The sequence below is a fragment of the Schistocerca americana genome, chromosome 10 (assembly GCF_021461395.2).
Source record: "Schistocerca americana isolate TAMUIC-IGC-003095 chromosome 10, iqSchAmer2.1, whole genome shotgun sequence".
NCBI classification, from domain to species: Eukaryota; Metazoa; Arthropoda; class Insecta; order Orthoptera; family Acrididae; genus Schistocerca; species Schistocerca americana.
Window position 1 is genome coordinate 161,134,153 of NC_060128.1, and position 13,436 is coordinate 161,147,588.

At 44.9% G+C, this 13,436-nt stretch overlaps 1 protein-coding gene across 1 annotated transcript in view; it reads left to right on the plus strand.

Moving 5' to 3' along the window:
- Positions 1-13,436, plus strand: part of LOC124552324 — a 143,072-nt gene that overhangs the window by 63,197 nt on the left and 66,439 nt on the right. Inside the window, exons 4-5 of the mRNA XM_047126596.1 lie at positions 6,750-7,109; positions 12,508-12,745. Coding sequence (XP_046982552.1) covers positions 6,750-7,109; positions 12,508-12,745 — 598 coding nt within the window. The remainder of the gene's footprint in view (positions 1-6,749; positions 7,110-12,507; positions 12,746-13,436) is intronic.

The window sequence follows — 13,436 nt, forward strand, 5'->3', positions numbered from 1 at the left end:
CCGGTTGAAGGCATATGCGACACTCATCGGTGATGAGAACGTGATACCAATCCTGAGCGGTTTATTCGGCATGTTGTTGGGCCCATCTGTACCGCGCTGCATGGTGTCTTGATTGCAGTGATGGACCTCGCCTTAGACGCCAGGAGTGAAGTTACGCATCATGCAGCGTATTGTGCACAGTTTGAATCGTAACACGATGTCCTGTGGCTGTACGAAAAGCATTATTCAACATGGTGCCGTTGCTGTCAGGGTTCCTCCGAGCCATAATCCGTAAACAGCTATCATCCACTGCAATAGGAGCCCTTGGGCTCCCTGAGCGAGGCATGTCATCGACAGTTCCTGTCTCTCTGTATCTCCTCCATGCCCGAACAACATCGCTTAGGTTGACTCCGAGACGCCTGTACACTTCCCTTGTTGAGATCCCTTCCTGGCACAAAGTAACAATGCGGACGCGATCGAACCGCGGTATTGACTGTCTAGGCATGGTTGAACTACAGACAACACGAGCCGTGTACCTCCTTCCTGGTGGAATGACTGGAACCGATAGGCTGTCGGACCCCCTATGTCTAATAAGCGCTGCCCATGGATGGTTGCTTACATCTTTGGGCGGGTTTAGTGACATCTCTGAATAGACAAAGGAACTGTGTCTGTGATACAGTCAGCCTCTATCTTCAGCAGTTCTGGGAACCAGTGTGATGCAAAGCTTTTTTTGATGTGTGTATATCACATATAAACTCACATGGTAAGTATTTTATTTTATTTTTGTAAATATAATCTACCTCAGTTGAAAGTATTATAGTTTCTTCGTGCATTACTTCAAGATCAAATAAAATCGGTATTTTTTTATGTAGAAGGCTGTGGATTGCAGTGTTATAAAGGTTAAATTACGTGTTTGTACTGGTCATGTCCAGAAGGGGTTGGGCACCAGGTTGAGGAAGCTGAAACAAGATTTGAGAGACTAGAGACTTTTTGATGGTAAAACCATAAGAGACAGGCTAACAGACAAAATGCTTGATAAACTACAGCAGTATTATTGGATGGCTATCAGAAATAATACTGAGGATTTGTTAAAAATCGGGCAGGCCGTCAACTGATGAGAAACTAGTACACCACCTTTTTTCCCTCCTGGACCTGATTCATGGTGCAATTAACGCAATGCCCAGTACTCAAACAGTTCATACAGCCATAAATATTCCATCCCAGCAGCAGTCATGGATATCATGAAAGCTATTTACAGAGACCTGGGAAATCCTGAATAACTGAAGAAGTGTCTGCATGGTCAGACTCAAAATCCCAAAGAGTCGCTGAATAATGTTTTCTTGAAATGAAGACAGTAAAGAGGGGGGGGGGGGGAGGGGGTCAGTGATACTGTTATTGCTTTTAATGATGGAAACATTGGTAGGGTGAAAGTGCTATAGCATATGGGAATTAATCCTGGAGCAAACTGCATCAGAGAACTTGAACGGATGGACAAGGTTTGCATTGATAAAGCAGAGTATGCAGCACAGTTGGCCACTAAGAAGTCCAGAAAGAAGAAAAGAAGAAAAAAGTTGGAAAAAGATCAAGAGGATGATATACAGAATGGTGCAGGGTGCTTCTGAGTGACTAAAAATAAAACATTAAGCATATATTAAGTGAGTTACAGTCTTTTGAATAATTTACATTTTCTGTTGCATTTTTCCCTAAATCTCAGAATCCACATCGAGTAGAGTATTCAAATTTTCAGGGAGTAATAACACACATACATATCCTGAACTAAAAGAAGAACATAACGTTATGTGTAATTAAATTTATTTAGGATAACGTACAAAAGTTACACAAAATTTTAATTGTGTAATTAAAAAATTGTATTTCCGAAAGCAATGGCTGAAAGGCAATTATTATAGTTCAGTGGACTAATAACATTCAGTTTATTTCCCTGTAAACGTTTCATGTCAGTGGCTAGAGTGGTTCCTGAAATACAGGGAAGCCAATTCACTAAATTTAAAATTGTCGGGATAGGGCGTTCCAACTCCCTTAACCCACCTTCCACTTCAGAATAACTACTAAGCTCTGGGTTTTACTTCGCATGGGTCGACACCTTCCTAAACTGACGGCGAAATCACACGGCGCCACTCTTTTCCCCCATTACACAGGAAGGTTGGCGGCACTTTTGAGCCAAATTTCATACTACTACATCGTAATGGGAGAGAATAACGGTGTTTAGAATAAGAAGCCCATAAACTGCGTTGCACAGTATCAAGAACTTCCTCTGAAGTTATCTGGAGCGTAGTCTTGAACGATAAACAACTTAAACTGGAAGCTTTAGTAATGTGACTGTAGGTGCTACAAAAGAGGGCCGAACATTAGAAGGGTAGATTGGATACCATTGATGTTTGCAGTGAATCGAAATCGGAAGAAAAGAGTTTTGTGACACAACTTCACCAAAAGAATGTTTCGGTTGGCAGAAAACTTCGTGAGCCATCACACACTTTTTTTTAGTTTGAGGGATAGAATTGGGGGTGAAGACCAAGGTTTGACTACAGAAGCAGGTTCAAATGAATATAGGTTGTGGCAGTTACATGGAGATGCAGACTTGTACAGCATAGCGTGGAAATGACAGCTGCATCAAACCAGTCTTCGGATTGAAGATAAAAAAAATGGAGTTTAAAAGTAATCACAAAGAAAACTAGGTATATGACAATGGATAGTGAAAAAAGCATGATTTGGAATTTTAGATGATACGAATTCATTATCAAAATGTTGTCTTCTTTAAAATATCCAAGTGTAAATAGATATAACAATGGAAGAAAGAGCGTGGAAGATTTTAAAAACTAGATTGTAAAGAGGGAACATGTTACTCGACAGTCAAAGTAAATCGCTTGGTCAAATGAGATCACAAATAAAACTAACAAGATTATGTATGAAACAACAGTAGCAAGCAAATGTAGATTTGGTTCCGAAGTTTGGCAAAAAAGAGAGAAAGGCACAGCGTCACTCCACTGCAGAGTGAAAAATTCGTTCTGGAAACATCTACCATGCCGTGGCTAAGCAGTGTCTCCGCAGTATCACATCCAGGAGTCTAGTCCAGGAAGTTTTGCACTTGTGTGAAGTTTGGAAGGACATGATATGAGATTCTGGCGGAAGTAAATCTGTGAGTACGGGTCCTGTGTCGCACCTCGGTACCTCAGTCGGTAAAGCACGTCTCTGCGCAAGAGGAGGTACCAAGTTCGAAACCCGCTCTGGCACACAGGTACAATCTTGCAGGAAGTTTCATGTGAGCACAAACTCCACTGCAGAGAGACAAGTTCGTTCCGGAAAGATCACCCTGCCTGTGGCATGTCAGCCATCTATTGCTCGAGACAAAGTGATAGAGTCTCAAGATTAGACCACATTGAAAATAAAGGGTTGACGAGAAAAGTGGATGGCCTTGTAAGCTCAGAACGGTACGAAAATGTGCTTATAAATGCCGACCGCTATGGCCGAGCGGTTCTAGGCGCTTCAGTCCGGAACCACGCGGCTGCTACGGTCGCAGATTCGAATCCTGCCTCGGGCATGGATGTGTGTGATGGCCTCAGATTAGTTAGATTTACGTAGTTCTAGGTATAGGGGACTGATGACCTCAGATGTTAAGTACCATAGTGCTTAGAGCCATTTTTATAATATAAATTATTGCTCCCAAAAACATTGCTATGATTCGTTAACGTGAAAAGCGTGTCTTACCATGAGAAACGTTTTGATGATCACCTATTCAAGGTCTAAGAAACGAACATTGGTAACTCTAATAAAAGAACTATTGATATGACATGGTAGAAAAGTGAACATGGACGCAGTGTCGACACTGCTCTACAAGATGTGTGTCCCAGTGGACTGATGTACGTATTCCTCTCCCTGAAACACTCTTGGTGTAGGAAGGCTACATTGGTCTTTTCATGTACCAGAATGCTGTGCTCCTCAATACCATTAAGTTGTTCTAGCGTAAATAGTATCGTGCCCATCTCAGTCTTCAAAGTGGAGGGGCTTATTTAACAACTGAGACTTAAAGTGAGGTGACAAAAGTTGTGGGATACCTCCTAATATCGTGTCGGACCTCCCCCACAGTGCAGCAGCTTGTGGTAGCGTGGACGCAACAAGTCGTTGGAAGATCCCTGCGGAAATATTGGGTCAAATTGCCTCTACAGCCGTCCATAATTGCGAAAGTGTTGTCGGTGCAGAATTTTGTTCACGAACTGATCTCCCCATTATGTCCCTATTATGTTCCATATGGGTGGCCATATAATTCGTTCGAAATATCCAGAACGTTATTCAGTCAATCGCAGACAATTGTGGCCCACTGACAGGGAGCATTATCCATAAAAAAATCCATCATTGTCTGGGAACAAGAAGTCTGCGAATGGGGGAAAATAGCCTCCAAGTAGCCTAACATTGCCATTTACAGTCAGTGATCTGTTCAGTTGGACCATGCCATGTACACACATTCCGGACCACAATGTAGCCACCACCATATTGCCTTGGATCCACAGCTTTGTGGGGTCTGCGTCACACTCAAATCCTACCATCAGCTCTTACCAACTGAAATCGGGACTCATCTGACCAGGCTGCCGTTTTTCAGTCGCGTTGGGTTCAGCTGATATGGTCACGAGGCCAAGAGAGGCGCTGCAGGCAGTGTCGTGCTCTTACAAACGCATTCACGTCAGTCATCTACTGCCATATCGCATCATCGGCAGATTCACTCGCACTGTCCTAACCGCTACGTTCGTTGTACGTTCCACATATACAAAAAGGTGCGGCCAAACTTTCAGGAAACATCCCCTACACACAAAGAAAGAAATTATGTTATGTGGATATGTGTCCGGAAACGTGCACTTTCCATGTTAGAGCTCATTTTATTACTTCTCTTCAAATTACATTAATCATGGAATGGAAACACAGGAACAGAACGTACCAGCGTGACTTCAAACTCTTTGTTACAGGAAATATTCAAAATGTCCTCCGTTAGCGAGGATACATGCATCCACCCTCCGTCGCATGGAATCCCTGATGCGCTGATGCAGCCCTGGAGAATGGCGTATTGTATCACAGCCGTCCACAATACGGGCACGAAGAGTCTCTACATTTGGTACCGGGGTTGCGTAGACGAGAGCTTTCAAATGCCCCCATAAATGTAAGTCAAGAGGGTTGAGGTCAGGAGAGCGCGGAGGCCATGGAATTGGTCCGCCTCTACCAATCCATCGGTCACCGAATCTGTTGTTGAGAAGCGTACGAACACTTCGACTGAAATGTGCAGGAGCTCCATCGTGCATGAACCACATGTTGTGTCGTACTTGTAAAGGCACATTTTCTAGCAGCACAGGTAGAGTATCCCGTATGAAATCATGATAACATGCTCCATTGAGCGTAGGTGGAAGAACATGGGGCCCAATCAAGACATCACCAACAATGCCTGCCCAAACGTTCACAGAAAATCTGTGTTGATGAAGTGATTGCACAATTGCGTGCGGATTCTCGTCAGACCACACATGTTGATTGTGAAAATTTACAATTTGATCACGTTGGAATGAAGCCTCATCCGTAAAGAGAACATTTGCATTGAAATGAGGATTGACACATTGTTGGATGAACCATTCGCAGAAGTGCACCCGTGGAGGCCAATGAGCTGCTGATAGTGCCTGCACACGCCGTACATGATACGGAAACAACTGGTTCTCCCGGAGCACTCTCCATACAGTGACGTGGTCAACGTTACCTTGTACAGCACCAACTTCTCTGACGCTGACATTAGGGTTATCGTCAACTGCACGAAGAATTGCCTCGTCCATTTCAGGTGTCCTCGTCGTTCTAGGTCTTCCCCAGTCGCGAGTCATAGGCTGGAATGTTCCGTGCTCCCTAAGACGCCGATCAATTGCTTCGAACGTCTTCCTGTCGGGACACTTTCGTTCTGGAAATCTGTCTCGATACAAACGTACCGCGCCACGGCTATTGCCCCGTGCTAATCCATACATCAAATGGGCATCTGCCAACTCCGCATTTGTAAACATTGCACTGACTGCAAAACCACGTTCGTGATGAACACTAACCTGTTGATGCTACGTATTGATGGGCTTGATGCCAGTACTGTAGAACAATGAGTCGCATGTCAACACAAGCACCGAAGTCAACATTACCTTCCTTCAATTGGGCCAACTGGCGGTGAATCGAGGACATACAGTACATACTGACGAAACTAAAATGAGCTCTAACATGGAAATTAAGCGTTTCAGGACACACGTCCACATAACATGTTTTCTTTATTTGTGTGTGAAGAATGTTTCCTGAAAGTTTGTCCGTACCTTTTTGTAACACCCTGTATTGCGAGCAGCCTGTTAGCACTGACAACTCCAAACAAACGCCACTGCTCTCGGTTATTAAGTGAAAGCCACCAGGAAATGCATGAAATTTGGTATTCTCGGCACACTCTTGACACTGTGCATCTAGGAATATTGAATTCCCTATTGCCGAAATGGAAAGTCTCATGTGACTGGTTCCAGCTACCATTCCGTGTTCAAAGTCTGTTAATTCCCGTCGTGCACATTGGATTCCTTTTCACCTGAGTACAAATGACAGTTCCGCCAATGCACTGTTTTTTTATACCTTGTGTACCTCCATCTGCATGTGGGCATATCGCTATCCCACGGCTTTTTCCACCTCAGTGAATGGCGCGTGCAGCGATCTGCAACACTAAGTGAACCGCACAGTGGAACCTAGTTTTTAGAGCCGTCCCGATGCTCCAGGCACGGTGTCGATGCCGTTCTACACGGTGTACGTGCTGATGGGCTACTGGGACCTGGGCCCCATCCTGTGCGACCTGTGGCTCTCGGTGGACTACACGGTGTGCCTGGTGTCCCAGTACACGGTGCTGCTCATCACCATCGACCGCTTCTGCTCGGTGAAGATCGCGGCCCGGTACCGCAGCTGGCGCACCAAGCAGCGCGTCATCTGGATGGTGACCATCACCTGGATCATCCCCGCGCTGCTCTTCTTCATCTCCATCTTCGGCTGGGAGCACTTCATCGGCTACCGCGACCTGCTGCCCGGCCAGTGCGCGGTCCAGTTCCTCAAGGACCCCATCTTCAACACGGCGCTCATCATAGGTGAGTGCTGACGGCAAATGCAGATCTCAATATGGTCTGAAACCATACAATGAAGGCTTTCATGACCGGATGGTACTGTTGTTAATAATTCTTCCAGGTTATATGGCCGTGGTCCATGGAATTCTTCTATTCCTAACGTTTCGTCCAATACTACGTTGGACATCCTCAGAGGTATGGCTGGTACTGCTGAGTCCTGCCGGCAGGACTCAGCATTACCAGCCATACCTCTGAGGATGTCCAACGTAGTATTGGACGAAACGTTAGGAATAGAAGAATTCCATGGACCACGGCCATATAACCCGGAAGAATTATTGACCACATGGTCTGAAACCTTGTGGCCAGATCTATTTAATGAAGATTGTCTTACGACTGCAGTTCGTGTAGTGGTCTTTAGTCTGAAGACGATTTCAGGCATCTCTCCACACTAGTCTAACCTGTCATGTCTCTTCATGTCTGCACTTTCTGATAACGACATCCCCTGATTAATCCCAATTATTATACCCTAGTGAAGGACTATTTTACCTGCAAAATACTTTGCCGAAAGGAATGTTATCATTAAGCCGTATGGTAAATCCGCATGCCCTTCGAAGAAATACCAGCTCTAGTTCCACTTTGTTTACAACTGTTTACATTATCAACAGAGCAAGGCCATGTTGGATAATGTTCTTAGGTCAGTCAGTTATCCAGATGTGTGCCACTGCAACCATTGTAAAGGCTGTTGCCCCTTTTCGAGAACCAACGGTTAGCCTGGCATCTTCACAGATAGCTTTCCATCTGGTTACACTTATTGCTTGAGTTGTGACAGTGTATGCACCTGTATGGTCAAAAATGAGATCGACAGGAAGTGCAAAATGGCTAAGCAGGGATGGTTAGAGGACAAATGTAAAGATGTAGAGGCATATATCACTAGGGGTAAGATAGATACTGCCCACGCGAAAATTACAGAGACCTTTGGACAAAAGAGAACCAACTGTATGAATATCAAGAGCTCAGATGGAAAACCAATTCTAACCAAAGAAGGGAAAGCAGAAAGGTGGAAGGAGTATATAGAGGGTCTATATAAGGGCGATACACTTGAGGACAATATTATGCAAATGGAACAGGATGTAGATGAAGATGAAATGAGAGATATGATACTGAGTGAAGAATTTGACACAACAATGAAAGACCTAAGTCGAAGCAAGGTGCCGGCAGTACACAACATTCTATTAGAACTACTGATAGCCTTGGGAGAGCCAGATATGACAAAACTCTACCATCTGGTGAGCAAGATGTATGAGACAGGCGAAATACCTAAGTCTTCAAGAAGAATATCATATTTTCAATCCCAAAGAAAGCAGATGTTGACAGGTGTGCAAAGTACCCAACTATCAATTTAATAAGTCACAGCTGCAAAATACTAAAGCGAATACCTTACAGACGAATGGAAAAACTGCTAGAAGCCATCCTCAGGGAAGATCAGTTTGGATTCCGTGAAAATGCTGGAACACGCGGGGAAATACTGATTACGACTTATCTTAGAAGAAAGATTAAGAAAAGGTAAACCTACGTTTCTAGCTTCGTAGACTTTGAGAAAACTTTTGACAATGTTGATTGGAATACTCTCTTTCAAATTCTGAAGGTGGTAGGGGCAAATACAGGGAGCGAAAGGCTATTTACTATTTGTACACAAACCAGATGGCAGTCATAAGAGCCGAGGGACATGAAAGGGAAGCAGTGGTTGGGAAGGGAGTGAGACAGGGTTGTAGCCTACCCCCGATGTTATTCAATCTGTATATTGAGCAAGCAGTAAAGGAAACGAAAGATAAATTTGGAGTGGGAATTAAAATCCATGGAGAAGAAATAAAAACTTTGAGGTTCACCGATGACATTGTAATTGTCAGAGACAGCAAAGGACCTGGAAGAACAGTTCAATGGAATGGACAGTGTCTTTAAAGGAGGATGTAAGATGAACATCAACAAAAGCAAAACGAGGATAATAGAATGTAGTCGACTGAAATCAGGTGATGCTGAAAGAATTAGATTAGGAAACGAGATACTTAAAGTAGTAGATGAGGTTTGCTATTCGCGCAGCACAATAACTGATGACGGTCGAAGTAGAGAGGATATTAAGTGTAGACTGGCAATGACGAGGAAAGATTTTCTGAAGAAGAGAAGTTTATTAACAGGAAGTGTTTTCTGAAAGTATTTGTATGGAGTGTAGCCATCTATGGAAGTGAAACATGGACAATCAATAGAAGATTTCGAAATGTGGTGCTACAGAAGAATGCTGAAGATTAGACGGACATATCACATATCTAATAAGGACATACTGAATAGAACTGAAGAGAAGAGAAATTTGTGGCACAACTAGACTAGAAGAAGGGATCGGTTGGTAGGACACGTTCTGAGGCATCAATGGATCATCAATTTAGTACTGGACGGAAGCGTGGAGGATAAAACTCGTAGAGAGAGGCCAAGAGATGAATACACTAAGCAGAATCAGAAGGATGTAGGTTGCAGTAGGTACTGGGAGATGAAGAAGCTTGCACAGGATAGAGTGGCGTGGAGAAATGCATCAAACCAGTCTCAGGACTGAAGACCACACACACGCACGCACACACACACACACACACACGCACATGACAGAACTTTTGCTGTGGATGAAGCGACGTGAAACAAATATTGTATTTAAACTTTCAGAATACTCAGAAAAGCGTTAAAATAAGAACTCAAAATTTTAAAAACATCCCTGGAATGTCACAGTACCGGAACATCCATTTTAATGAGTTAAGTACAAGGTTTCACCTATGGTACAGCTATTTGTATTCCTGAAGTTAACAAGCCTCCCCTCTGTGTCAAAGTTTTACAACACTTATTACCATTTAGCTATGTCTCTAACTATTCTGAAACGTCAGCCTGACCAACTGCTGAGGACTGTAGTCATTAGTTGGGTTCACTTTCTGTATTCACAGTGGTCTACTTTACGTTTCAAGTTGAAATCATCTGTCTATTATGGTGAAAACTTCGTGGAAAACTTAAACAAACTTTATACCAATAAGTTTTCCTTTCCAAGAGATTTTTGGTGTTATCACAATTGATTCGTTTTGTATATATACGACAAATCAACTGCAATGAAACTGCAATAAGACCACTTCAGTGTGTTGGTTGTCTTTTTTTCTCTGCATCTAACAGTCTACCCGCAACCACATCATCTAATTTATCACCTGATGTTTTCTGCGCAGTCGTAACTATTGCACAACGTGAACTGCACCCGTAAATACAGACTCTCCGTTTAGTTCACACGTCTCCAACGAGAGACCAGTTTGTTTATGCCGTCACTGGAGAGTGTTTGACTTTGTCGACAGAGCCACAAACTCACCTCCGCTTGCACCAGTTCATCACTATCAAAGTGAAGTGCTCGACAGTCTCCTTCAAGTTCTGGAAACAAATGAAACACGGATGGAGCCAGTTGGGAATATGGAGAGGAAGATCGAGGACAGTGAAACAAGTCATCAGATTGTTACAGATGTCACAAAGATTGTGTGTGGTGAGGCATCGTCCGTTGAAGCAGAATGTGGTGCACGAGGGCATGGACCCTACTAATTCATGAAAATCAATTCCAGCACACTGTTTTCGACGCACTGACACAGTTACGTTACACACCGCCATGTTTCACGGTACAGTTTGGACTCCTGTAGCGAGATGGGGTTTGAAACTTACGCCAGCGAAGTGGGAATGTCGACTGAGTAATATGCATGATATGTAATACCTCAAACGATAATGAGAGCAGAATAAAAAATTCGGAGGCATTACTCTGCAGCACACCCTCCTGTATTAGATGGAACGTTGTTTAGATACTCCTAAGAACCAAATACACTGGTGCACCTGCCTAATATCGTGTAAGCCCCCCCCCCCCCCCCCAAAGAGATCGCGGAAGTGCCGCAACACGACGTGGCATGGACTCGACTAATGTCTGAAGTAGTGCTGGAGGGAGGTGACACAATGAATCCCGCAATGCTGTCCATAAATCCTTAAGAGTACAAGGGATGGACATCTCTTCTGAACAGAACATTGCAAAGCATCCCAGATATATTCATGTCTGGGGAGTTTGGTGGCAGCGGAAGAGTTTAAACTCATAAGAGGGCTTCTGGAGCCAATCTGTAGCGATTCTGGACGTGTGGGGTGTCACATTGCCCAAGTTCGTCGGAATCCACAATGGGCAAGATTGGATACAGGTGATCAGGCAGGATTCTTATGTACATGCCACTTGCCAGAGTATCTAGACGTATCAGGGGTCCCATATCACTCCAACTGCACACGCCCCACACTATTATAGAGCTTCCAGCAGACTGAACAGTTGCCTGCTGCCATGGAGGGTCCATGGACTCATGAGGCTGTGTCCATATCCGTACACATACATCTGCTCCATACAATTTGAAATGAAACTCGTCCGACCAGGCAGCAACTTTCCAGTCCAATGTCGGTGTTGAAGACGCGGATTCCTGATCATTGTACAGTCGCGGAATGGTTGTGCGGGAAAATCCCCACTTCTTCGCTACCTGGGAGATGCTGTGTCCCATCGCTCGTATGCCGACTATAAGACCACGTTCAAACTCACTTGAATCTTGATGACGTGCCGTTGTTAATAAGACTAAAGATTTATAAACGGTCACTGAACCGAGAAGACATGTTCAAAACTTTGCGATATTTCCAGTCATCAACAGTCCAATGTCGGTGTTGACGGGCTCAGGCGAGGCGTAAAGCTTTATGCCGTGCAGTCATCCAGGGTACACGAGGGGACCTTCGGCTCCTAAAAGCCATATCGGTGATGATTCATTGAATGGTTCGCACGCTCACACTTGTTGATGGTCCATCACTGAAATCTGCAGCAATCTGCGGAAGGGTTGCACGTTGAACGATTCTCTTCAGTCGTCGTTGGTCCCGTTCTTGAAGGATATTTTTCCGGCCGCAGCAATATTGGAGATCTGATATTTTACCCGATTCTTGATATTCGCGGTACACTCGTGAAATGGTCGTACAGGAAAATCCCGCTACCTCGGTGACGCTGTGTCCCATCGCTTGCACGCCGACTATAACACCGCGTTCAAACTAACTTAAATCTTGTCACTGTAGCAGCAGTAACCGATCTAACAACTGCGCCAGACACTTGTTACATAGGCGTTGCCGACCGCAGCGCCGTGTTCTGCCTGTTTACGTGTCTCTGTACTTGAATACACATGCCTATAACAGTTTCTTTGGCGCTTCAGTGTACATCAGAAACGATAGACCATCTGACAGAGCCATGTGGAACTGCATACGTCATTTCTCCTCAGTAGGAACGATGAGGTGCATTCTACACCAATGGGTTTATGGCGTTACGATGTGTTGGTGTGTGTGTTTTTCTCGTCCCTGTCAGGCTACTACTGGACGACGCTGGTGGTGCTGTTCGTGCTGTACGGCGGCATCTACAAGACGGCGTACGACATGCAGAAGAAGAGCGAGGCCAAGCAGCGCAAGATGCAGTCGATGGTGGCGCTGTCGGCGGGCGCCGTCTCCGGCATGGCGGGTCGCGCCGCGGGCATCGGCCTCTCCAAGACGCAGAGCACGCTGCTCAGCCAGGACAAGCCCAAGGCGCCGGGGGCAGCGGGGGCGGCGCCGGGGGCGGGCGCGGGGGCTGCGGGGGCGGCGGACGGTGCGGCGGCGGCGGCGGCGGGCGGCGGCGCTCCGGCCGCCAACGCTCAAGGTCAGGGCGCACCGCACACAGTCTTTTGTTTTTTATCATCAAAAACAGTCCTGATCACAATTTCTTTATTCCGGTGACTGGTTTCGACCACTACTGTGGTCATCTTCAGACCAATGAGTAAGAACCTCGTTCTGCTGGTAAATCTCTACTATAATGATTTACCACCAGAGGGAGGTTCTTACTCAATGATCTGAAGATGACCACAGTAGTGGTCGAAACCGGTCACCGGAATAAATGAATTGTGATCAAGGCTGTTTTTGATAGTAAATATTTGTAACAACATTGATCACTGTTCACTCCCACAATGAATTCAAAAGTAACGAACACAGTCTGCTTAAGGAGCATGCTGGCCAGAAACAGTCGTTCCTCGCATACACCTATCTCCCAACGGCTCCTATCCTCATTGGACAGGTTGTAACAGCCAGATATTTGACACAAACGCTGCGGGCGCATAGTACACTTTTTTCCCACTCACCTTACATCTTCTGTAGATGTCTGTGAATCAGAAGGTACCGTGTGTTTGTCACTCCGGTGACAGCGCTCACCTTGACTATAGTAAGCGTCACCACAAATTTCATACGCTGCATAAATTGTATTAAATT